Source organism: Manacus vitellinus, unplaced genomic scaffold (genome assembly GCF_001715985.3).
Source record: "Manacus vitellinus isolate BGI_N305 unplaced genomic scaffold, ASM171598v3 scaffold_7_pilon, whole genome shotgun sequence".
In the NCBI taxonomy this organism is placed as follows: Eukaryota; Metazoa; Chordata; class Aves; order Passeriformes; family Pipridae; genus Manacus; species Manacus vitellinus.
Window position 1 is genome coordinate 22,865,895 of NW_021940813.1, and position 27,662 is coordinate 22,893,556.

The following is a 27,662-nucleotide window of genomic DNA, read 5'->3' on the forward strand; positions in this document are numbered from 1 at the left end:
CCTTCCTACACCAGCGTACTCCTGCCTTTCCACTCTGTTGGGGTCCAGAGGCTATTGAGTAGTGGTAGATGGTGGCATTTGCTAAAAGGATATGGTTGCAGGACTCTCTGGTTTACTGTCTCTGGCATGGAGAGAAGGCCCTGTCTCTTGACCCTGAATTACCTGTTAAACACCTCATCATCTTTTTACACACTCTGGCACCCTGAAGGACTAGATGTTGCAAGGACAGTGGCATGGGCAGGAGGAGACAGCACTGTGGAGACTTTGTCAAAAGACAGGAAAAAGATTGGAAAACACTGTCCAACTTGCAGAAGCGGTCAGAGATTGATGAATTGCTCTGCCTCACTCTGGGTAGACTCTGGGGAAATGGCCATGAGCTGGAGTGTGCAAGGTGCTGCATCCTGTAGGTCCCCTCATCCCTGGGCGTCCCATCAGTACCTGTTTCTGTGTGGTGTTTGGTCCAACAACTTACCCCTAGATAAGGAAGGCAACTGGAAGCAGATCTGCCTCCTCAAACCAACACACAGGCCTTTAGAGTGTTTTCAGTGGAATGATGGCCAACATGCTGCTCACCTCAACAGCCGCAGAAATGGTGCTTTATAGGTTCAGCCCTTGGGAACCACCTTTTAAAAGAAATTCTCTTATTGATCTCTGAAACTCAACTTGGTCCTGCCTAGGTTGGATACAAGGTAAAGTGGGAACAGTTATGAATGCTCTTAAGTTTTTTTGGTGATTATTTTTTTTCTAAAGGAAGAAGAAAAGCTGGAGTACTAGAGAAAATCCTACCTTATGAAAAATATGTTCTTCTCTCTTCTCTATTGCTGAATTTATATCAGGTCTGCTAGAGGCATCATAAACTAGAAGGAATGTTGTCAGAAAGTCTTGGTATTCTCTTAAAACAAAGCTACTGACACAATTGCTCCTTTTGGTTTAGCATATATCCAAAGCAAACAAGAAAGCATTTTGCAAAGCTGCCAAGAGAAAACATGCTAAAACAACAGTGTGAGAAGTAGCTCATAGTACGGAAAACCTTTTCATATGGATATTGTCATGCACAGGGATCACCTGCTCCTGTTTCTGCCACATCCCAGTGACGATTCCGCAATGGCTTACATGGAAAAAGGCGTAGGAAAGTGCTTGTGTATTTTTAGCTATCTTTTTAAAACGCAGTTCAGCAGCTGGAGAAAGGTAGGAGAAACCAACACCACGTAGGCAATCACACATGGTGGACAGCAGAAAGTGCCACGTAGACCTCAGTTTCTGAACTTCTGAGGTAAAACATGAGGTTAAACACCAGGAACAAATTCTGAGCTCACTTCTTCTGTGTCATTTCACTGAGGATTCCAGATTTGTTCCCTTGCTGCTATGGGGGCATCAGAATCTCCTTCATCGAGGTCTACTGTTTACTTTTTCTGTGGTATGTAAATTTTAACCCAATCATAGTTTGTTGGTTTTCTTAAGAAATGAAAAATAAAAGAAAAAGAAAAAATAAAAGAAGAAAAAGGGGAAAAAAAGGCAGAAGAGGAAAAAGAAAAGAAAAAAGAAAAAGGGAAAGTGAAAGAAAAAACAATGAAAAAGGAAAAAAGATAAAAGAAAAAAAAAGAAGAAAAAAAAGAAAAAAGGAGAAAGAAAAAAGAAGAAAAAGAAAAGGAAAAAGAAGATAGGAAAAAAAGTTGGGGAAGGGAGGGGAGATGAGGAAAGGCAAGGAAAGGAGAAAAAGGAGAAAAGGTAATAAAGAGAAAAGGGGAAAAAAAAGGAAGAAGGAAAGAAGAAAAAGGTAAAGCAGATGTAACTTTTCTTCCTGGGGTTTTTGTGGTGCTCAGACTTGTGAAATGTATCACAGCCTGACTGTTGACCTATTACAACTGCTTGAAGACCTCAGCCAAAAATTCTGATACTGATACAGCAACATATAATCTGTTCAATCTAAAAATAAAGACTGATACTTAGAAAATAGTGCAAGATTAATTTATTTACAAATATTTCATCCAGTTATATTTTAGAAAAACTTATGTTTTGAAGAAGAATAAAAGTGTAATTCAGCAATTTTAGACACAGTGATCAGAAATTTTAAACACACTGATGCTTTGCTGTTCCTTGGAGGTATTTTTAGTGTTGGCTTTTCCTTTTCTGGAAGCTTCTAATGTAACAATACCTTGCACCACAGTGCTGATACAGGGATCAGTGATTCATTAAAAGCTAATCTATGAGACATTAGGTTTACAAGTGTCACAGACACATTAGATTTGAGAACAAGGAGGGACACAGTGGTGAAAGGATTGTCAAATATACAGAGAATATCCCCATAAGTGTATAATACCATTAGTTTTGCAGGAAAGCATTAGTTCTGAAAATTAATTCTGTATGTGTAATTACTGGTCACAGCTCTTTAGGAAGTGGTATTATAGCAAGTTAGACTGAAATCAGTCAAAAGACGTTTTATTTACTTTTTGCCATTTGAGGGTTAAGCAGCACTCCTTATATTCAGAAATCCCTACATCTGTAAAAAACCCACAAATACCATACATATCTAATCAGTCTAATAATTCTAATCAGTCTAATAATTCAGATATCTTCATTTTCACGTGATGTACACAGAGCCCTTCAGACTAACTCTTGGCTAATTCCTTCACTATGAATGTCAGTCAGTTACCTACAGGGTTTGATATAGTCTTTATAGAAAGAGAAAATGGCAGAAGCCGCTTTACTTTTCCTCCATGGATAGTCGGTAAAGATTCTCGCCCAAGTACTCCAGCCTCTCCCTTTGTTCCATGTCCTGGTACAAGCCTTTGGGAACCTTGCTCAGGCCATAAACCAGGCCATACAGGCAGCCAGCGATGGACCCAGTAGCCGCGCTTTCTCCTGCAGGTTTAAGCACAATTGCAATGGTCTCTTGGTGTCACCTTCACATATACAACCAAAATACTGCAGTGCACAGGGAAGGAAATGCTACATGCTGACGGAGTGTGGTGGGGACGTGTTTGGTCAGTCCAAAAAGCTGGCAGCACCCCGTGTCCTGCCTCTGGCAGTACAGGTGAGGATGCCTAGGGAAGAGAGAGATGCCAAGGCAAGCTCATGGAGACACCACTGTGGTGTGCACTGCTGGGCTGGGAGCTCTCTTGTTTTCCAGAAGATCTACCCCAACACAGCAGCTCTTGCAAGCAGCTAGCCATTGGTAGGAAAAAAGGAGGGAATAGTAGTTGCAGGGTCTCTGCTATACAACAAAGGTCCTGGACTGGAGAATGTCCTTTCCCTCCTCACAACACAGCATGTCACTGCACATGCTTTAAAACATCCAGCCTTGGTGAGTAGCACTGATGCTCCATGCATGTGGTGCCCACAGGTTTGCACCTGCCATACTCTGTAGTGAGGGACTGTGAGCTCCCACCACTCCATCGGGGCAGGTGAGCAACCCAGAGCCCCTGCAAAGGGTCCACACCAGGCATGGAGGGAATGGGTGTTTCAGAGCTGGGGTCCTACCCCCCCAGCTATGCTGGCCCTCCTGAAAGCCCAGCGAGATGCATCTGCCAGTGAGAAAGTTATCTCGTGCATGAGAAAGTTATCTCTCGTAAAGCTGTAAAAATACTGAACTGTGTGTCTCTAAGTGCTGGATTTCACCTGCCTGGCATTTGTTTGGCTGCTGTGTTATTTTTCTCCCTTTCTTGGTTTTACTAGATGCAGCCGAAAGGTTGCTTTGCCAAAGGTGCTTGTGTTTTGGCAGGAGAAGATGTCAGTCCTTTAGTAAGCCATACTGGATTTACTCCTCATGAGATGTAGATGGAGCAACATTTGAAAAGTGCCATAAACAGCTTGTGTGGCAGCTGCTGCCACAAGAATGGGGTTTAGAGGATAAAACCAGAGGTGAGGATGTAACAGACAACAAGGCAGACTGGCCAACAGAGGCACCTGACAGCCAGGAGCGCTTTATCCCACTCCTGGTGAGGGAGCAGAGAGTGGGAGGCACAGGGGACCCTCACCTCCATGGAACATGGAGCGGTTGCAGAGCTCTGTCCAGTCCCCGCCGCAGCCCAGCAGGGCGTCGTAGGCAATCATGGGGGCGTCATGGCCTCGCCTTCCCCCCCGGCCTTCAGAGCTCCACCGCCTGTACGTCTGTGGGAGAGACAGCACTGTCAGGGGAGGGCATGAGAAATGGGGGCAGGGGGCACCTGGCCACACCAGGATGGTGTCTCCTTTGCTAAGTGGGAATAGCCCATGGGGCAGAGAAAGGGCATAGGCAGCTGTGCTGCAGGCACCACTGCTTGTGGCATGGGAGCAGCTGGTACAGCGGCAGCCACAGCCTTGGTGATGCCTGAGGTGCAGGTGTAAGCCTGCACTCCAGCTTAATGCACCGAGTTCTTGGCAAGCAGAGAAGGTGGTTCGATTTAAGCAAGCCAAGAATGCCGAAAAGCAGAGCAAGATAGATTTCAGGTTCACATCTTGGAAATTCCTTATAATTTAAAAAATTAAAGTTGGTAAGGACTTACTTTGTCAGTCCTCTTCCTGCTTCTGAGAAATATTCTCAACTTCCCTTGCTGCACATTTGCAAACGTTTTCATTAGCTAAGTTTTCATGGGATGTGAAAAAGTTCTGATTCAGTAGTTTTTTTAGGCACTTAATTTCAGACTATGTTAATTCAAGCCCCCTTCTCTGTCTTTTTCTTGCCTAACCTTTTCTCTCCTCTTCTAAAAGCATTTGTTGAATAAAAGGGAAAATAATTTGCAAATGTAAGAAACATTTCTTCTTCAGAAGAAGAAAGAATAAAAAAGAACTCCAAACCCACAGTGAGGTTTGCAAAGGAAAATTGGATTTTCTCTAGAGGAGATACCCCAGAACTCAATTTTTCCTGCCCCAAATCCCCAAATAACCACCAACAAATTTATGATTAAAAAATACCTTCCTATTAAGAAGCCTTTTTTCCAGAAGTTTAAGTTACTTTATGGCAAGTGGAGTTGTCGCTGCTTGGTTGGCTCTGGGCTTCTGCAACAGGTGTGAAGGGTTTGCATTTCTCTCTATTCACTTTCACCTCAGCCATTTCATACTTGGTTGTGGTTTATCTGCACAACACAGCAGAGTTGGACTAGAGCTTCACTCTGCTGCTTTCCTTTTCTTTTACAATTTAGAGAGTATTTATGCCTTTATGCTGTTCTCTGCCACTTGCAAATTTCCAGCCTTATTGATGCAGTTTGGATGCTGGTGGGGCAGCACTGACACATGTGCAATACTACCAAAAGCAAGGGTGCTCAGAGTGGAGGTGCTATTCTGGGTGCCCAGCCAGGCGGCTCGAGTGTCGCTCCATTTAGTCCTGCAGGTTGCTGATGCTCTGCACACATCCCATGTCGTCTTGCTGAAATGACTCTACATTAGGGATAACTGTCCTCAGCACTGAACCTGGGGGCACTTAACTGCACCAAGGCAGCACTTCTCAAACTTTTTCATTCTCCTTTCAACTGCAGCACCTTTGTGCATCCCTGTGCTGTGCTGTGGCACCAGCCCAGCTTCCCTCGAGTGGGCCAGCAAGGACTTCGTACTTGGATGGGGTGTCAACATGTACTCTCTCATGCTGACGGCACTGAGCTGCTGCCAAGCCCTGGAGGTAATTCACACATCCCCTCCTTGCTGTCAACCCCTGCTGCCAGTAATTACAGCTGCCTCTGACTTTCTCACCCTTCAGGACCTGACCTGCTGCTGGCTAGCACTCCCTTTTTGTTCCTTTTTTTTCTCCTTTCTAGGTCCTCTCACAGTGTTGGTTTAAGCAGCTCCACCTTAAGAGAACAGCAGTCCTCAGAGTCTAATTAACCTGGATGACTTTGGTTTGGTTCCTCCTTCATTTTGTCTCACATTGAGTTCAGGACAGGAAGCAAGCCAGGAGAGTGTTTTTTTTGCAGAAGCAATGCTTATCCCAAGTGTAGAGCAATGTCTGCCTATTCAGTGTGTATCTAACATCTTCCAAAGGCACACCACTGAAAAATGATTTATTTTACACTGGCCTATCTTGTATTTATACATTCAAGAAGGGGTAATTTGTCCTTCATCCTCATTTCTCTTGTTATCTCCAAATTTAAGCTGTATACCAGCTTTTACAGAATATGGTCTTTTCTGCTAAGCATTTTGAGGTGTGATTTCTTTTAGGGAGGGAAATCGCCTTTGCAACATGCTCAGATCAATCCAAGCTACATTCGAGGGCTTCACTTTTGCATACATCTGACACCGTGCCTGCAGAAAGGTGCATCTGGCCAAGCAGGAACATGCATATGGTAACCTGTTGGCAAGAGTGGTGCCAGATATTGGTGCTTTATTAATTAAATGTGTAAAGGCAAGAGGCTATACTCCCAGACTCAAGGGGACAGTTTGTCTGGAGGGAATGCAAAGGAGAACCCTCCTGGGAAGAGGCCAGGCAGAAGGGTTACCTTCTCCTCATTTATTCCTTCCATAGCTATTAACACGCAAACGAAGTGTCTTGACTTCTGCCAGGCTCTGATCTCCAGCTGGTGGTGGAGTCTGAGGGTCAAGCAACATTTGTCCTTTCTTATTTGTTCATCAAAATAAATAGCTTAATAGGCCAAGATAGTTGGCCTAGGGAAATGAAGGTAAATTTTGCTTCTGCATTAGGAGTTCATGCAGTTGTCTCTTGAAATGACAATGGGGAAATAATGCTTGGTTTAATCTCTCCTAAAGCTTGCTAAGACTCCAGTAGTACTGGAAAGAATAAAAAACTAGTAGCAAATTCATGGCACTGAATTAGTAAAATAAACCTGGAAGAGATTCTATTCTTTATGTTTAGAGTGAGCAATTTCTTATTACCCACAATCTGACTTCCAGTGGCACATTTCACTGCATAGATAATCATCTAAAAATACAAAAAGTGACTTAGAATAGAACTATGCTTTAATAGTCTGGAAAAAAGGATTGATTTATGGGAAAAGGTGACAAGAACCATATACTTATTGCTTAGCTGCTAAGTGGAGAGCTTTGGGAGGTGCCAGCACGTATCAGATAGCTGTAAACACCAGGGAAGAAGACATTATTTCTCTCGAGTTAAGAAGGTATAACCAGAAGTCACGAGTCAAAGGAAAGATCATGTACACTATAAAATAGTGTCTCATGGGATATGGGGAAACACCATCTCTCAAAATACTTAAAACTCGCTTGAGCACAGCCCGTGTTGGCAGAGAATCACTTAGGACATCTGTCTTCTGCTCAAAGGACCACAAAATCACAGAATGGTTGGGATTGGAAGGGACCTTAAAGACCATTGAGTTCCAATCCCCCTGCCATGGGCAGGGACACTCTCCACTAGACATGACCAAATCCAGCCTCTCATACCTGGAGGGATTTCTGCGGGACTTTGGCCACAGTTCCATTAGGCTTTAAAGAGAGCCCTAGGCAAAACATTTGCTTTTTCCACCCTCAGATAGCCATAGTTTATGTTTTGTACATGCTCTGGGCACCAGATCATTGAGTTTACCTCTCTGTTTTCTCTGTTTGCAGTGACCTCAGGACTGGTGGCAATTGCTTTAAAAAAATTATTTATTTATTTATTACATTAAGATGGGAGTTGTTTTTTCTTTCTTGAAATTTCAGAAAAAAAAATAAAAGCTTTTTGACTACTCTGGCATTGGAATCAGTTGAAAAATAGCGGTGTGTCTCTTTGAAAATGCCTGTCTCTGTTCAGAGCCTTCCCAAGAGCTTTTGGAAGTTGCAATTACCTTTTCTCTCTCCTCTGCGTCATAGTTGTCTGGAAAGACAGGTTGATTCTTATTTTCCTCATTGATTTCTCTCTCCTCCAAATAAAACTGCCACTTGGCTTCGAAGTAAAACCAGTGCTCCTGATATTCTGAAGGCAAAAGAAATTAATGATGCAGTATTTCATCTCTACAACGTTTTCAGTTCTACATTAATAAAGTATTGACTGACATGAAAACCCAGGTGTTTTACAGTAACATTCTGCATATATACTAAGTATGCATTTTAATATGGAGTGGGACATCTAATTGGAAACAGAGGATGTGAATTAAGAAAATACTTTCAGAATTTTGTGTTATTTTAATGGTATATTAAAATTACATTAAGATATATCAAAATGAGATTTTAAGAGAATTTACTGAAGAGCACTCCAAGGAAAAGATAAGAGAGAAAAAAAATCAACTCTATGCCAAGGTTTTTATTCCTTTATTATGATTAAAGAATATCTAAAAATGCTTCCATGTCCTAAATACAAATTGCCACCTACCTCAGTTATCAGTTTTTAATCACATAAATTCTCCAGTATTCCTGTTCTATTTGCACAGTATTTCTTGTGTGATCTTTCAGGAAAAGGCAGATAGGAAAGGCCAAGTTTTCCATTTGCATATATTATAATGCATATCAAATGTAGTAAACTAATAAATAGCACACACATTTGCTATCTGTGCCCATAGAGATAGTCCTTTTTTAATAATGACACGTCTTTCTCCTTCTTTTCTTTCACTTTAGGAAGTGATCTCTAATCATGCTTAACATTCTGTGTACAAATAATCTTGTTAAATTTAGTTTATTTGCAAGCCAGTGCTCTGGTTCACCCTTTTTATGAAGGCTTAAAAAGGCTCCTAAGTCAGTCACACTGAACTGTTAAGCACATAACACGTACCTGCCTGCAAAACTGAGGCTTCTAGGAAACCCTGCTTGGCAAGGTGATGGGAGTAAGGAGTTAGAAAACATGAGATGTACCAGATGGCTAAGTATGCCAAGGCAAACTAGCGATTCAGTGTGGGACTATTGATGTAAAATTAAATCAAGCATTCCCGCTTTTTCCCTCTCTCCTGCTTGGCCACTCAGTGGTGTGCTGCATGTGGCTGGGGAGTACACACACAACCAAACCATTCCTCTGAAGGATGTAATCTGATTTTGCTTCTTTTCCTAAAATGCCATACAGGTGACCCTCTTTGGCAATTATAACATTTAAAGTAGGGGGCTTTTGTAAAAAAAAGTCCAAGCACCTTTGTAGACCTGATACTTTCACAAAGTTGCCAGTGCCCCAGCCCCAGACAGTAATGAGCCTTCAGCCACGTGCTTGATACTCCTGGGAATGCCCAGCTGCCCTTTTTCTGAGTCCATGACTCAGTTTGGCCTGATCACAAGGAAGCCATTCACCAGACCTAAGAAAGGGGAAGTGTTTAGAAAAACGGAGCAAAAGTGCACTCAGAGCCATCAGGCCAAGGAGAGCATCTAGATCATCTAGATGCATCTACAGCATCTAGATAAAAACGAAGCAAATGTTGTTAGCTGAAGTAAACTATCAACACCCACTCCAGTAGCTGGTTACAGTTGGTTTTAGAAATGTGGGTGACCTGGCAGGTTTCTTTCCCTTTTTCTTCCCTCCCCCCATTTCCCCCATAAGCATAAATACCTCAAAAGTGAATGTTTTCTACGTTTAACAAGCAAGGAGGTGTGATTATCCCACAGGCTCAGAAACAGAGGTATTGAGAAGTTGCAGGAGATTTTGGTTGTGTGGACCTGTAGCACGCTCAGAAATCCCATGCCATGAACCCTAGCAAGGCTCTGCACCATTCCTTGAGCCCAGACAACATGACGGTCACACTCAGGTCCATGGAACTATCTGGCAAGTAATCGCAACTGGATATCAGAGAGGGGTGTTGAGTCGAACACTCTGTGACATGGATAACAAACACAGTGTTTGTTATCCTTGGGGGCAATATAGCTAAAATAGCGTTTTCTAAAACTGGAGGGCTGTGTTTGGCAGGATTTCTTTGCAGCACATCTCACCAGCCAAGGAGCTTAACTTTAATGCAGGACACTTTTCCCGATACCAAAATAGGACGAAGCTCAACAATACAGGCACTAGCCTCAAGAGTCCAACACACATACCTCCACGCCAAGGGGTCCTGCTCGGCTGGAGTGACAGGGGCCTGCTGCAAAGCCACTCAGAGAGATACTCACTCACATTAATCCTGCACCTGCTCCTCATAGGTCTCTGCTAAAAAAATCCTGATGTGCAATGAGGCACAGATGAAAATGCAGGGTGCTTCAGGAAGGCTTCCTGGTGCTCCTTTCAGACTTTAAAGCAACAGCTTTCCTTCATGAGTAAATTTTACTTTCTGAGTGATATTGAGTAAAGATTTCCACTGAATTCAATCTTTCTCAACAGCTGTCTCTTAATATCTTTCTTCAATGTTTTAATGTAATTATACTTGTCTGTCCATGGCAGGTCTCCCCATTACAAACACATCACTCTAGGGCAAGAGTGGACTAAAATACCTTTGCCTCAGAGACCACATACATTAGTAGCAAAAATAAAGTAGTAATATCAAATTCAGTAGTTATATGACATTCAGTTGTTTTAAAACAAGGATACAACAGGCTGTATCTTAAATATTTGTCAGAAAAGAAAAAAGTCAAATCTGAATTTGTGGTCAAAAGTTAACTCTTGGTCAGAAGGCAGGTGAAATTTTCTGTAGGTGAAATTTTCCTGGCAGGATGAGAAGAGTCTGGTTTTTCTTATGGAAAATATTGGACTGTACTAATTGACAGAAGGGATCTGAATAATTTATATGTCAGCACTCAATTTGCCTAATTACCTGCTGAATATAATTGCCTTTCTCCCCCCTGCCCAGCAATTTCAGAAGACTTCCTGAAAATAAAACTGTGCAGTAGAGCATCGCCATTGCTATTTCTCTTTGTATTTTTGCCACCAATATACCAAGCAGAAGAAGGTGGCACCACCTGTGAAGAGCTTACTTCTCTGAGCAGAGAAAGCAGGAGGACAACCTGGGGAAAGAGGAGAAGGGGAAAGCAGCAAGATGGAAAGACTAGGGAGTGATGTTTCTTCAGTGCCTTCCTAGCTAAACACAGTTTTGAAAGAATAATTTTTTTTTGGTTCCGACTCCTTACCTGCCATGTGACGAATGGTCTTCTTGCAGTATTCTTCAGCCATCGGCACAACCTTCATCATCTCTCTTCCCCACTGCACAAGCGGCTTCCCTTGTATTGCGTATGCCACAAAGAGAGCTGTGCATAGGGACCCTAGAAAACCTGGAATTTACAAATAACGAGGATTACTAATGTGCAGTCTGTGCTGGTCGCATCCTTACCTTGTTCCTCATAAAATCATCAGTGGAATGGTGGCTGTTGGGTAGACTGATGAATGTACATAACAGATCTCCACCTGTTTGCAGGCTGACCCGTGGCATGTTGAGATTATTGGCTAATGTGTGGTGTCTGCTGGTTTGTGACTTATTTTATATAGAAAGGAGCTTGTGTTCTCTGTGGTGTAACGTGACAGAAATTGAGGTAGGGGTCAAAAATAAACATTGCCCACCAACGTGATGCTGAAAATCTAATTGAAGTCACATGAAATAATCGCCTTGCACAAAGTGATACAATTACAAGCTATATCATCTTGCTTACAGAAACACCCAGCCTAAGAGCAGTGGTTATTAGATCTAACACTATTTCTGGCTCATTTTACTCTAAGGGGACAAGCCCATGTCCCCTTAGAGAAGACAAGCAAATGTCCAAAAGGACATGCTGTCTGCCTCCTTAGGTCTTCTACTTTCATTGCAAATATTGTAATATTGTAAATATTACAACAATTGTAACTGTTGATGGGCATGCAACGCTTCCATGACATCAGAAACAGAGGGGCTCATTTCTCATATTTGCTTGTACTCTTGGCATTCCTCAAAGGCAACAAAACCAAGTCAGTGCAGTGTGCCAAAGAAGTTTAAGAAAACAGCTCAGTCACTTAAATAAATCCCAGGTGAGCAAAGTATTGATGTGTGTGCTTCTCCAGGTATGGGTCCAAAAGCATTCACTCATGCACAGAGGTAAGCATGAACTTTGTGTGTTTCGCTGAAGGTAAAACCACATTCTTTTAGGAGGTTACAAGCCCAAATGAGATGATTACCAATTCTCTCTGCCACAAGACCTGCAATACTAGGTCAGGCCCAAGACACATCTAACTAGAATCCAATAGATGCTTTCATAAAGAATATAAGCCTAGGTAGGGCCAGCTCAAAAGGTCTCAGAAAGATATCATCTAGCTCAGATGCCACAAAGATCCTTGAGTGCCACATTCACCATGAGGGTGGCCACAGAGGGTTTAGAGGGTCAATCAAGGGACTAACAGAGGGCAGTGGGACAAGTCAGTGCAGAGGGTAGTAGAGGCTGGGATGTGCCCTGAGGATTTTCAGGGGGCTGACAGTCTCCTCCTGCCCACTCCCCAGGCTGCCTGTCCCCCTGCTGCTGCTGCCCTGCTCCCTCTACTCATGGCAGCTGTGCTGTCCCTCACTGGGGAAGAAAGCAAGCCCTGGCCAAGGTTTTGGGCTCTGCAAGTAATGGCAGTACAGAGTGAGCCTAATTGGTTTGGCTTCTCCATTCCTCAGAGCTCCTAGGCTAGCTTAGGGACAATTTTAATTATACAGCTTGATTGCTTTTGACAGTGGCAGCCCTTCTCTTCCACTTGGCCTGATCTCCTTTGAACCCAGGCATATCTGTGGACTTTGCAGCTGCCTGTAGCAGTGACGTCTGAGGCTTGACTATGCACAATGTGGGGAAGTATTTCCTTTGTTTGCTTGTTTCAGTCCTGGCTGACACATCAGTTGGGTTTTCTCAGACTTCGAGTTATGACGATCACAACTGACATTTCATTGGCACCTTTCAGGGCGGTAGTGAGGTATATGGTGGCCCTTCCACTGCTCTCCTCCCTGCCTCCTCACTTTTCCCAGCTGAAGAGTCCTTCTGGATATAATTTCTCATTGTATGGAAGGTGCCTGATCACTGGAATCCTCTGTGCTGCCTTTTTTTGGGTCTTATAAGCCCTTTCTGAGGTGAGAAACCCAGACTGCAAGTAGTCTTACCGCTGCTAATACACCATGAACTTTACACACCAGCTAAATGATATTTTCTGATTTGTTTTGAATTCTTTCCCTCTAATTTTATGTCATCCTGATGGCTTTTCTGACTGCTTCATAGCACTGAGCGTGTTGAACATGTCACTATTTATTATGGTTTTATTTATTGCTCTCTTAAGCAGACGAAATGAATACATGCTTACATAGCATAAAATTATCAAAATGACAGACCTGAATATTCAAAACAACATTAAATCTACTTATTTAGGTTTTGTTGAGAAGATGTTTCAAATTGTATCCTAAAATATGCAGAGTTAGATTTTTTTGGCTTACTACATTTACCTACAGCAATTGGATATGAAAAAACCTGCCAAGAGAAAAATGTTATTATCCCCTGAACCATAAACTTGCATGATAATAGTGAGCCATCTAGATATACATGAATCTAAAATTTGATCAGGGCAAGTAACATGAGTATGTTTTGGACAAGGCGGGTTGTGTTTAGTTATTGGAATTTTAGGAGAGAAAACAACTATGCCCGAGAATGCCGTCTGCATAATATACAAGGAAATATATAAGCCTGTATAAGTAATATGTACATGTCTTACATTCTCCAAGCAAAATTCAAACTGAGGCATTGCAGTTTACAAAGCAGAAGCAGTTTAACCAGGTGAATTCACAGGAGCCACGTTAGTCCCTGCAGAATTGAAAGGCTGCCTCAGGGATGTCAGTGTGCTGATAGGTCAGTAGATTTACCTGTGGGATGGTTATGAGTCATTCGCCCACATTCAATGCTCACTTCAATAAGCGATTCCAGTCTTTCTGGCTTCCAGTATCGCATTCCTAAACACATGGCTTTTGTGGATGCTCCAAATCCAGAACCTAAAGTAAAAAAATAATGCCAAGCATTTAAAGGAGGCTGATGTTACATGGATATGTTGATAAAATGTGAAACAAGCACACTTTATTAATTCAACTCATATGTGTGAAAGGAACTCCTTAGGGAACGGGGAATTACCATGCAAAACACGTTACAAGTTCTGAAAGTTTCTTGCGAGGAATTTTGCTCCTACACAGTCATTCAGGTTTTCCAATATTTTCAAGTGCTACAAAGAGAATAGTGTGTTCAGAAAGCATTGCGCTTCCTTGCTCACAGCACTGGTTTGATTCAAACTCTCATCTCATCTCTACTCATTCTTGGCTGACACTGCTGTTTTGCTTGCTCCAGATGCCAGCACTAGAAACAGAAGTTTGAGAAACAGATACATTTTTCCTACACCCTTATTTTCGTAGCTGTAAGCACATAATTAAAACACTTTATAGGTGCATCACAGTTCATCTTACAATTTTAACGCATATTTCATCCTAGAGAGCCTCACCAGTTTCTGCTACATACAAAAATAATGTGTCCAAAAAGAAACTAAAGACTACAGAGCCAAATCCTACAAAGTTATACAGTGTCAGAACTGAAGTTTCCTATGTGACCTGAAATTAGTGCTTGTGTGCACACTCGTTATGCTACAGCCTGCACTTACTGAGCTTGGTCTTGGCAATGTCCGCCTCGTGCAGCACAGAATTTATTTATTGAATAACTAATTCAGAATTCCTTTTAATTCTCAGCACTGAGTGCATGATCCCAGGTATTCACCTTTTAAATGCTTAATTGAATGGAGAGTTAAATTTACTAATGAGTTCCTCTACAGTACTTATCACAGTAACATCAGGATCCCACAGAAGTTTTAATGAGCTTATCTTCACAAGGCACCAGTGAGGTGATTATCTCCTCTTTGCAGCTGGTGAGCCAATGCCCAAAAAAGCATTAACTCATTGCAGGCACGCATTCTGAGATGCTTAGGCTTCAATTTTTCAAAGTACTTGGCATTTTTCAGCACTGTCTTTGCTCAATCACACTTCCCAGTGACCTTGGGAATAGCTGAGAGCAACCAGCGTTCCTCTACTTGGTCCCTGAAAGATAAGGGACATATTTATGCCACCTAAATTTAGCCTATGTGGAACTTGCATTAGGAGCACAGTCTCCCTGTCCTTCCCAGATAGGCAGCACGGAGAATGGTTGTATGTCCACTGTTGTGTACAATGCCATAGTAGGAGCAACTCATAGGCCAGAGTTAATTGAAGCAGCAGATGCCAAGGAGCCAGGGGCAGGGCTTTCAATCTCCTATCTGGAGAAGAGCCCTCAGCTGCTCCCCTGGGCTGTACCTGCTGTGGGTACAGAGCACCATGGGCTATCTTGGAACACTGCTTGCCATTTAATCTTATCCCAAGTGTCTTCAGTCCAGTGCCCTAAGATCATGAGTGTGATCCAAACGTGGTTGTGGAGGGGCAGGAAGATCTACTTCAAGTCAAACTGAAGCCTGAGCCAAACTAACATAAGCCACCAATCGGCATTTCCAGCTACAATATCTGAATTTCCCTCTTAAGAGCTCTTCTCCCCTCAGAGCAGCTATCTTGAGTGAGCACCCTAGCTAGGTGATCTAATTAGGTTAGCTGAAGAAAGCTCTTCCCTTCTTCCTCAGAGTCTAATGTGCAAATTCTGTGTGCAGTAACACTTCAAAAAAAGGCCAAACACCTGATAAATGTGACATGAAAGGCTTTTCAGAATACCATTTTATTCTCTGCAGGCTCAGAGCCTGATTCCTTACCCCTGCTACCCTTTCTGACAGTGAAAGGGACCCTCTCCAGAACATCTTTGGCCACTGCTCCTGGTGAAAAGGCTGGATACTTGTCCTGCAAATGGTGTGTTTGTTGCTCCTGATCCTCATATATGCTGCAGCTGGCTATTAAGGAGTCAGGAGCAGATAAAACTGTCTGCCTATCCCACAAATGACATAGAACTGAAGGAAGAGTCCAGAAAGAAATCCAGTCTTCCAGGGCACCAATTGTCTTAACTGGGAGAAAATATTTTCTCCTTATTGTAAGGCCAAACTCTTCATTAAATCATCCACTGCCATAGAGCAGCAGGTGAGAGTCCTCCTCACTATGCAAACCTGAATCCTACAAATGACACAATCCAGGATGTTTATCTAAGAAAGGGGGTTCTTGTGCTACACAAAGCTGCTAATGAAATAACATCTCTCAGTGTATCCAAGGTGGAGGATGTACTACATCCTGGCCTAAAGTAGCTCGTCTTTGCAACTTCATTGTGTTTCTCCAGTGTAGGAAGTTACATTAAAACCTACTGCAGAATTAGACAAGCAAACTCAGAAACAAAAAATTCGGTCACATGGAGTAACAGTAAAGACAGACAGGGCTTAAGGTGCTTGGCAGCTGTTATCTCCCATACCTCAGTATCTCATTTGAATCAAAGACGTAAGGGACACCGAGACTAGTCCAAGCAACAGGAGAGACATATGTAAGAACATAAGGACTGTCCTCCATGATCAGACCAAAGGTCAACCCAACTTATCATGTCTGACAGTGGCCAATGAAGAGGATACTTAAGAAAGAGTAAAAGAAAAGTACTATGACCCCTGTACTAAGCTGCTGACAATTTGTGTCCCTGATCCAGGAGGCAGCTGGCTATTTGTCTTTCTGCTTAATAACCCTTGAAGGATTTCCCTTGGTTGAACTTACCCAGCTCTTTTTTGAACTCATGTGAACTGTAGCATCTCTGCAAACTGGCATTGGAAAATAGTTATGCAGCCTAATTAGGTGTTGTGTGAAGAAGTCCTTTCTTCTGCTTGCTTTGAGCTCATGGCCTCCTACTTTCACTCGAAGTCCCTAGATGCTGTCTTGGAGGACACAGTGACTTTTTGCTTTTCCTATTCATGTTTCCAGTTATTTATGACTTTACAGCTCTCTATTGTAATGTCTCAGACATCACAGCCCTTGGAAGCAGGTTTTTTACCAATCCAACCACCTTTCCTCATATCCTTTCTAATTGTCTTCCATCCTTGTGGCAGGAGGGAGGGATCAGATCATATACAATAATCAAGAAACAGTGGATTTGGATTTATACAGTGGTGCAAACATATTTTGTGTTTTGTCATCTGTTCCTTTCATGGTCATTTCTAATTGTCTAATTGTTTTCTAGCTCTTATACAGCACTGAAATGATGTTCTTGTAGAACTATTATAGCTCCATGATCCCTTCCCTGAGTGGTATCTGGATAAAAACTGCATCTATATATATTAAATTAGGATTTCCCACTCCCCCATGTATGACTTCTCACTTATCTGCGTTGTACTTGGTTCTGCTGCTGTGCCACACAGTTGTGCATCACTGTGAGCATCTTTTACAACTCTGCATCATGTTGTCTTTGACTTTGTTGACCTGCTATTTCCAGACAGTTTGTGGACATGCTGAACAATAGAGGCCACAAAAGCTGTGTTGACACCTCTTATTAATTAATTTTCATTGATGCACTATATTATTCTCTTTTAGTATGTAATACCTCACTGTGCTTTTCTTCACTCTACATCTGTAGAATAACAAAGATTAGGGTAATGGCTGCTAAGCCCTGAAGACAGCGTGTCTTTTGTGACTACAGACCATTCTGCATGAGAACTTAGAAACTGGTACCTTTATGTCCTGTGCATCTGCAGCTTTTTCTCTTCATTTTCTCCCCCTCAACTTTCTGCATTTAACTCACACTTTTCCCTCATGCTCCTCTGCCAGTGCCAACAGCAAAAGGGCACTGTTCTCAAGTGCTTCTCGGAAGCCCAGCAACTACAAAGGCCTGCTTGGATGCTGCAGCCTCAGCCTGAAATTCACAATACAGGTAGAGCCAAGCTATTTGACCGGCCATTTGCTGTAAATTGTAAACAAACTCTTAAAATGGAAGGTATTAGGCAGTCTTGGGCAGGTCTTCTGGTGGTCACAGGAATCTCACCAGCCTCTAACATAACCCAGGTATCTCTGCAACCAGTGTGACAATGAGCATGACATGAGGTGGCAAAGAGACACACAGGGCAGTTTGACTTATGAACTCAGTTTGCTGACTACATCCATAAGAATTTGAGCAGAGAAGCATCTTATAAGCAATGCAGAATTACCCAAGCTAAGATTTCACTGGTCCATGAAGGCTGGCACATAAATTATTGCTAGAAGCAAGATAAGATAGAATGACCACAGCAAATCAGCCTTTTGGTTCCAGCTTATCCAAAATATAATCTGACTCTTAGGCATTCAATGCTAGACATTCAACGCCTGTGGCGTGTTTTTGCCTCAAGAAGAATTTTGTGAAAATTTGATTATAAGTTAATTATGTCCATAGCAGTGTCAGGTCCCATAGTAGACCTAACCAGTCACTGGTTCTTTTGCTCTCAGGGTGAAAAAAAAGACTTCTTGAGATGTTCAGGATGCTTATTTGTCAGACCAGATGGAGAAGGTTGTCTTTAGCTCTCAGATCTCAAAGCAAGAATTAATTTTAGATCCTTCTAGCCCAGAGTACCCCCAAAAGCAGATAATTCATCATGGACAGCTGGGGAGGAGGAAGGCTAAAAGAAGAGATGTAGCTCCAGTACAGCAATGGGCCAGGGAACAGCCATGTTCAACTGCTTATTGAGCAATGCTGAGAGCTGCTTGGGGCCAATGGCCACTCCCACAATTATTTTGACCAAATTTTATCCACTGGCAGTCAGAAAACATGTGACAACTCCCAAAGGGGCACTTTCTCAAATCTGACCAGCTGATAGCAGGGTGGGCAGAATACCCATTTCGCTTCCAGCAGCTGTTGTGAGGAGCGGGGGATGAGTGAGAAATGCTTTTTGTGTCAAAGGAAACTGACTGCAGAGCCCCAGAAATAGCCATGGCATTGTGCCACCAGATCTTTGCCTCGGTGTTGCATCAATGTGCAGTTCTGTTGAGCAAGGCCAATACGTACCGCGGTGGCAGAATGTCACACCAACACAGCACAACGTCCCTGTGAGCTGCCATCGCTTCATGGCTGCCTGGGTCTATCTCCTCTGGTGATGTGGTGTCTCTACAGGCTTTCAAGATTAATTGCACTGGATGGGTATGTGTTGTGCATACAGCTGCACACTTGTTATTTAACTTGAAGTGGAAATTCTATTCATTGTAAAAGTAAATTATCATAAAGAGAGAGAAAGAGAGGGTCAGGGATAGGTAGACCAAGCTAGGAATATTAGGGATTATTGGCAAAACAGTGATAGTTGTCAGCAGGGCACCCAACTGGAGAAAAGTCTCTGTTTTCCTTCCAGTAAACACATTGGTGCTTAGAGCAATTTACAGGCTTGGCATTTCATTTCGTATCTGGTATCACTGAAAAAATCCAAGTCTACAAATGTTTAAATGAAAAATGGCAGAAAATATTTCTTAAAATAACCATTAAACTCAAGGACAATGATCTGGACCCTGAGGCACAGAGCCAAAGACAAAGTCTCTTTAAATAGATGTTAAAGAGGGAGGGGTTCGTTTAAGAGAGGACACAGTGCCCTACAGAAGGAATTCTTGGCAGATCTCTTGCCATCCTCAGGCAAACATGGAAAGGTTTCAGGGGTAGCGGCCTTTGATGTCAGGGGGGAAAAGGAAACAATTTCCATATAGCCACAAACACTGAGAGCATGCATTATTCCAGGCAGGACCTATAAAAGGAAAGCAGTACCGTACCCTTTTCATTGAACGGTGTGTGCCAGGCGAGAAGGTGGTTGTCTGGTTTTAATTCCCTACAGCCTTCGATGGTGGCGGGGTCTGGCCGCCTGCCCGAGAGCTTGTCAACAGCATCCACGTACCGTTTTACCAGCTCCCGGTACAGATCTTCTAAACACCAGTAATCTGCTCAGGGGAGGGAAGAGAAGGTTGTTGTGTCATGGCAGAAGAGAAAAAGAGCTTGGAAAACACGCAAGTAAGCTCATTATGCATTTAAGAAATATTTCTGTTTTCACTTCCAATGCACCAAGTCATATTCCTGGTGCCACTGTCAACACATTCTTACACACCATGAAAGTGGGCTGGAGGGACAATGGTCTTAACTCTCAATTCTCATCTTTTCCTCAGTACCTTTCCACTTTTAATTCCTTCAACTGGAAAGAAGGCATTCTATTAATCAACAGTAGCTGCTCAAGGCCTATATTTAAGCTCTGTGGTGTGAAGTAATTACAGAGGTGTCCATCTGTCAGGTGAGAGCATGGCTGTCAGGGGGACTGGGAGAAGACAGCTGTGCCTGGCTTGGCCCCTGCCTTTGCAGGTGTGAATCGAAAAATGAAAGCCTATTTTCTTTTAATTACCACACTACAGAATTACTTTAAGAGCTATGTGTAACTAAACACAAAGGTAAATTAGTGACCTTCTTTTTTTAATCTATATTTTACATGTATTTTGTCTAAAATCTGTAGGTCTTTCATGCAGGGATGCCATGATCTTATGTCAGTATAGTATCAAGAACAGATTTTATAAAAAATATTATAAAGATCAGTAAGAGTAGTAAATCCCTAAAGTCTATAGCATTTCCAGCAGATAAATTTTCTCTGTAATAAGTTCACTAACAATATCTGTTCATAGATTATTTTTACCAAGTCCTACAGTTTTGCCTAGGGATGAACAAATACTGTAAAACATATACTGTTTCTTCATATAGCTGCTTCTCTTGGCTGGTGTTGTGTATTGTTGGGCTTGAAGAGTCCTGCCTTTGGCTCTTGTTGAAGAAAACCTTCCACTGCCATCTATCATAGCTGTGTAGTCAGTGGGAACACAGGAGGCCAAAGGGATTTATCCACTTGTGTATTTTCTACGTACTTAGAGAAACTCTATTTAATACTTAGTTTGATGCACAGGTTGAATAATACAGCAGGGGAAGTTCTTCTAAAAATATCTTCATTTTATCAGAGATGGTGAATTCTTGAAATCCACAGAAGCAGTTTAATTTAAGAGGAAGTTTGGAGTCCCAGAAGCCAGAGACACTCTGAAGTACCAGTTATGCAGGCAGGCAAATAAAGAAGATGAAGGGAAGAAAAAGATTCCCCTCCTTTCACATAAAGTAATACCCTACCCATTACACTGGCTATCCCACATACAATCCTAAAGAAACAAGACACTTTCAAGCTGCCAGCTCTTTCCATATTTAGGAGTCATGTGTCACAGTTTATCCAGATGGGAGCTAGGAGCAGGATTTACTGCCTTGGCGTTTCCTACAGAAACCTTGTCCCCAGAGCCATAGTCCCTGTAGTCCAGCACCTCTGGGCTGCTCAAGCCCACCATGGTTCCCACACCTGGAGCCAGGCTGCTGTCTCAGCTGTCAATCAGACAGGTCCTTTCTTTAAAATTAACCCTTATATTTATAAACCCATGTCTAAGAGAGGAAAAGATTTTCCTTGCTGCAGGGATAGTTCCCCTGGATTTGATGATGCTGTTCTTGTTCCTCCCTTATGGGACAGATTCCTGCTGGAAGTGGATGTTCTGTTTATCCTTCACTGTCAGATCAGCCTTTCAGTCTGTGCACATGTTGGATTTGGGGATCACTAGCTCAGTCTGCGGCAGCATCCACAGTCCCAGCTGCTTCTGGCCATGACACTTCTGGAATGTCTTCCTTGCAGCCAGCAAGGTGATGGCCAAAATCCCCTCTCCAGGTGAGAACTGCCTTTGCCTTAACACAAGCATTCACCTCATGACTGGCTGCTGCCACAGGCTGAGAGCTCTCCCGAGGGCAGTGCCCCAGCGATGGGATAACATGGTGAGCCTAAGCCCTGGGCACCTTTATCCCAGCCTGCAAGCACCCTGCAATTGCCTGCAGCTATGCATCCAGGGGATGTGGTGGCCAGCAGGCAGCTAGCCAGGCAAACAGGATGTGCATGGAGCAGGGCAGTGAGGGACAGGGATATTTTTATTGCCTTTTTTTTTTTAATTGGTAATGTTCCAGGTACCCAATATATTCTTTAAAATTTCAGTCTCCACAGCAGTGAGGGCTGACTCCCCACTGCATGAGGAATGCAGGTTTCCAGGGCTGGTGGCAGCTGCAGCCTCACAGACCCACATTCACCTTCTTTAGCTTCGCTCTGTTGACGTGGTTGATTTGGCACACAGGCTGGGCCATGAGCAAGTCCTGGAGCCGCTTTGCATCCCCCCTGCCAGGAGGAGACACTGCTGCAGGCAGGAGTGGTTCTTGTTTCCCTTGTGGGAAGCAGAGAGAAAGACTCATTTTCTCCTGTTCACCAGTGTTACTGTGAAATGAAGATTTCTTACTAGAATTCCCTACTCCATCTTGCTGTTTTCTCTCCAGACCATGAAAGCATCTTTTCAAAATGCTTGATCAGGTCAAAGAAATGAGAGTGTAGGACAAACACAGCCAACGGAAATTATAGCTAAAACTTTTATTTTAGAGCCACAGTCTTCCTGCTATATTTAATTAAAAGTTATTTATTATTTTATTGTTAGTCTAACTGGCTTGGTTACCCAGAAGTTATGGTTTTAGAGAGTTCAGTAAGCAAGAAACATGATACGTATTTAATCATACCCTATATTCAGAAATATTCTAGTCATCTTTTTTCTTGATAGGCTGACATCTTGCTCTTATCTTTAGTGTATTAGCTATCCCTTAAACCATTGGTTAACTGATAGCCAAGTATGAAGGGCCCAACACACTCTTCAGCTGATCTCTATGTACTAAATTTAGAGTACATTGGAAGCAGGCAGATAAAGCAGTGAAACAGGAGCACCAGGGAAACTTCATTGATGTGAAGAATACTTAACTGCATTGTGAGCTTCTGTTACTAGGAGTTATGCAGTTTTATGAGTTTTCAGAAAAGTTATAAATATTTTTACAGAGATTAAAAAAATTGATTAATTCTGAAGAGGCAAAATGCTGCTGAGACGTCACTGTTTTCTGGTGTACTTTTTATAGTCTTGACAGTCTCAGAAAGCTCTAGTTTGACAGGTAATGAGTCAATATAAATACTATCATATCTTAAAAAGGCTATACCTTAAGAAAAAAACCAAATGTTCTCTCTCAAACCGTTGGGATTTTAGAAGGCATAGCTTAATAACTTCCACAATTCTGACAGACTTTATTATAAGCATAGTATGTTAGAATACTTTTTGGACTAAAGACATGGAACTCTCGTTATAAAACAAATAGTACTTTTTCTGGCCTTGCTGGTGCAAACTTTTGTCTGAGGTGTAGCAGAAAGGAGACAGTGCTAGTGCTTTTAGCCTGAAAGCAGTATTAAGGCAACTCTATCCAGTCTGGAGTTCTGGACACAAATATGTTAAAAATGCACTTAGAAGAGTTCTTATCAGTTACAGATTAATCTCTAGTGGCTATATTATTCCCTGATGTATTCCAGCATACAGATAATACACTTAGCAATTATTTTTGTTATGCTGCACATGTGGTATTTAGTCTTTAAGCTTTAACTAACTGTATATACCTAGGGAAAATAAAGGGAGAGCACCTCCACTACAGAAATCAAGACTTACCAGTTTGTGTGATGGTCATAGGATTGTGCTCATGGAGGAGCCAAACCAATGCAATTATCATTCACATAAGCAGCATTTCTGACACGCTTTCTCATGACTTCCCCAGCAATCAGGCTTATTTTAAGAAATGCAGCACCTTGACAGTTCTGTTCCTCTCCAGACTGCATTCACTAGTCCCGTCGTACCTACCTGTGATGACAGCCTCAGCTGTAGCCATGTGCATGAGCGTGTTGTCACTTACTGGCCACTTGTCGGAAGAGAGCACCAGGTTCTCAAGCCCTCCAATTTCCTTCAGCTCCTGCTGGATTTTTGCACCTAAGGCATTGTTTTCTCGGGAGAAATTGCGATAACCGAGAGCATCCCCTACCCCAGCCAGCACGAGTGCAGCTTTAAACTTATCCATCCCTGAGACACTTCCTACTTTCCTTTTGCCCAAGACAGTCACTGAATCTTGATCTTCCTTTGTTCCTTTGCCTTCAGCTCAGCTCCCCCGACACTTTATATCAGCCATTGTGTCACACCGACAGCGCTCTCTATAAGGCAAGGACTTCCTTTTCTGGCTCAGCAGATGCCATCTCTTGTCCGAGACCCGACAGAGAGGAAATATTTCATAACCCAGGGAGTTTGCAGGGGTTTTGTTCAATGAAACTGTAAGAGCAGACCTGCAAAAGCCTCAATTCAGCAACCCAGCGTAAAGCAAGCCAGGAGATCCTTAGCCCTACCCAGCATAAGTAACTCTACACCCAGAAAAACAGATGCCTCCACAGGGGTGCTTATTTATTCAATAACCTGTAAATTAATATTTTTTCACCCATTTCTGGTATGCTGAAGTCAACCTCTCTCTCAGGGACCAGTCAGCAGGAAAGCCTGTTATAAAAGCAGTTTTTCAGACTCTGTACACACTAGAATGAGGGATTAAGCAGTAAGAAATCTAGTCAAATGCAGATGACCTCTCCCATTTCTAATTATGCTCTATGGTGATATTTTGTTAACAGCTTTCTTGTTCTGTTCCACCTAGTACAACAATGTTCTGCTAATTCACTGCACCCCTGGATAAACACTGACCAAAACACCAACTTCAATTTCATGCCTTACTCCCTAGCAAAGAGTGACTTTTTCCTGGAGCTGAGCTCAGGTGCAGCCCACACTTACACTCACAGGATGCCATTTAAATACATCTTTCAAAATTGTTTCCTTCCAGAGTCTAAGAAAGTCCTAAAGACTCACACATTACTACTACTTTACAGATAGAAATACAAATGTAAATATAAACTTAGGTAAATAAACAGAAAGCTTTGATTGACTTGACTGTACTTTTGATAAAGGATACCTGGGGAAAGGTCTTTGCTTTTCTTTGATCTTTTTCAGAGACCAATAATGATTGCTATTTAGATGGAAAAGGCCAGCAGTGTAAAGCATGCATCCTCCCAGCACCCAAAGCAATAAGCAGTTAATCATAGTCTGAGTTACTGACACATGTAGAAATATCACTGTACTTAATGCAGTTTCAGGACACAGAGAAGCATTGCCATGCCTGTTCTACATTATAGGAAATAAAGTGCCCAAGTGGTGAAAGTAGCCTCTGTTAGTACACATTTGTTTTAAAGATTGCAACTTGGTTAACAGAAGAGCTGAGTATTAGGAAAAGGACACTGAGAGTCTTTTCATTGCTAGAAAGCAACATCTCTGCCCTGAAAAAGAAAAAAAAAAGGCAATTATGCCTTAGGATGCCAGGATGTGAGGGGCATCATGCAGGCACTAGAGGATATGCAGGGCCAAGTGTCCTACAGTGGGGCCATAGCCAGCCTGCTCTAGAGCTGGCTTGCCATGAAAAGTGAGGATGCCCTGCATGGCTGTAGGAATAAGCATCATCTCCCACAGCCCAGGCATTTATGCAACGTAGAGGTAATCTTAGAGCCACCCCTGCACTGCTAGTTATCTCAGGTTCCACGTGCCTGAAAGCAAACACTCAAGATGGAAAACCAAGGCCAGGACAGCTTAGAAAAACACACTAGGCAGAAGCACTGACATTGATTTCTCTGTTACAGGTCCATCCACCCTTCTGTGGCACCCACCTGCTCTCTATTCCTGCATAGCATCACGATTTGGAGGCACATGGGAATTTGAGCTTGCAAAGCAAGGACAGGAGAAATCACCTGCTGAGGCACTGTGGTGAGCTAGTAAGGGCCTCATCAGATAGAAGGTTCCTTTCTGAAAATGGGCAAAGCTATTCTTAGTTTTCCATTTATCTTTTCCTTCTGAATGTGGCTGGCAGTTGCACTGCCCTTTTGCCTCCCATGGACTTTACCCTGTTGCACACACACTTGGCTGCTCTTAACACAGCTCAAATTAGGAATAAAATCTCTGGCTTCAGAAATAAGGGTATAATAAAAACCCAAAAATTCAGAGAAGTTCTATTTCTCAACTCTACAAAATAGAACATGCAACAAAGAAATTTTTATTTAATTTATTAATTACATGTGATCTCCTTTTCATGTACTTCCATCGCCTGTGAGCTTTCTGGGCAGAGGTAGGCTAGACACAATGATAACTACCCCTACTCCCCACAACGGAGACAATTATTTGTAAAACATCATACTTACATGTCTTAAACAGAAACAAAAGACAGTAACTCCATTAAGATGGAGAAGTATGCACAACAGTAAAAAAACCCACCAAAACAAGAAGAGCTTACAAAAATGTTTGGTAAATTATAAAAATGCAACTTTGTGTCCTTTCAGTAGTGTATATATGACTGTTTTTAGATGGGGAGAATCCAGAAAAAAAGGAATGGGAAGGCTGGACAGAGAAAAGGCTTGTCTGCGTTGGTGGCAATACGCTGTTTCAGCTTAACTGTATTTGAAATGCAATGTGAAAACATGGAAGCACGCCTTTGGCAGATGTGGCTGCTCCTGCCTCCTCCACCTGAGGGGCTCTGCATTGATGATCTCCAGCACCCAGGTGAGGGCTCATGTGCTGTACAGGCACTGAGGTCTTCTGTGAATAAATGAACTGGCAAACGGACTGACAATGCTGTGTCCACATAAGCCCTTTTTAAGTTAAAAGAAGACGACTACACCCCAAGTGTTTCACCCACGAGTGAGTGGCTGATGCTTCTGCCATTCAGAAACACTCAGCAGAGAAATGCTCCAAGTTCACCCATCCAAAGGATTCAGAGCCATATCCTGGAATATATGATTGATACCAGATGGGTGTCAGACTTCTGCTGGAGTTGCATCTTTTCAGCAATTGAAATGAAGGACTTTACTTTAGCAACAGGATCATTCCTTTAAAACACATTCACTGAGATCCAGGAAAAAAAAGAGACTGATTTTATGCAATTCTTTAATAATGGAGATGAATAATTTTCATACAGTTTTACATCACTGCTTTAAAGGAAAAATAATCCTTTAGCAACACAGCATGGACTTCTTTTCACTCTTGACAGAAAGCTGAAGTCTTGACATGAAGCCTATGGGGTTTGCCAAACGAGAGTATATCACTGCTTGGAAAAGGAGGCACAAGAAAAAACACATGGGAATTTGTCAAGTATATGCACCAAGGGGAAGTATCCCAATACTCAATCAAAACTTGAATGCCCCTAAGCTTCCCCAGCCCTTCTCATTAAGAGGTGAACATTGCACCCATTTGTCTGAAATACGGTATTTTCTGCATGTGGTTGTAGAGGCAGCTGCAGTTGCAGATCCCTCTGTCAACAGTTAAAACAAAAAAGTTAATTTTAGAGGTGTGTCATCCTCATCTCTAATTCTACCCAGCACACTGTATATAAAGAAAAGATCAGAAAACACGTTTTGCTGAACTGGTTCATGGTTGTAAAAATATTACACTTTTTCTCATTCAGAAGGGCTGTGCCTTTTGGTGGGCCAGATGCTGGTTGGCATCAGCTGAGGGAAGCTACTGGTGCTGACACCTGAAAGGAAAAGAGCTTGCTGTGGTTCAAGCATCAGCATCAGCAGTTTTGCTGTTACAGGAAAAGGAAGACAAGACTCGTGTGACACCAAAGCAACCAGTGATTGGTGAAAGCAGCTGGGTGAGGACAGAGGGCAACTTAATTATTTTGATTTCAACTTTCAGAAGGGAATTCATGACAGGTGAATACATACCTCTGAAGGTCTTTGCACACACTTCTGAGCATGGTGCTGCTCCTACAGAGCTCAGAACCTGGACTGAGCAACACTTTCCCTGCAATTACACCTCTCATTGCCAGTACAAACTAATAACACAAATTGCAGAGTTTGGGCACTAGCATGTAGCGACTACATGTAGTGAATACAGCACTGCAGCTAAGCATGTCAAGCTTCTTAAAAGCTTAAACATGGCACAGACGAGCAAACCAAACATTATAGCTAGTCAAAAGTTAATGAGTTACATTCTTGCCCTCTTCTGGCTGATGGTATAATAACG

At 42.5% G+C, this 27,662-nt stretch overlaps 1 protein-coding gene across 1 annotated transcript; it reads right to left on the reverse strand.

The window, feature by feature from the left end:
- Window positions 1–2,423: 2,423 nt before the first annotated feature.
- ADPRHL1 (ADP-ribosylhydrolase like 1) lies at window positions 2,424–23,895 on the reverse strand. The gene is made up of 7 exons (XM_008926232.4): window positions 23,427–23,895; window positions 19,437–19,601; window positions 13,605–13,730; window positions 10,888–11,028; window positions 7,707–7,834; window positions 3,978–4,110; window positions 2,424–2,862 (listed from the first exon to the last, which is right to left on the reverse strand). The coding sequence occupies exons 1-7, from the start codon at window positions 23,638–23,640 to the stop codon at window positions 2,705–2,707; spliced, it is 1,065 nt and encodes a 354-aa protein (XP_008924480.3). The 5' UTR covers window positions 23,641–23,895; the 3' UTR covers window positions 2,424–2,704.
- Window positions 23,896–27,662: the final 3,767 nt, after the last annotated feature.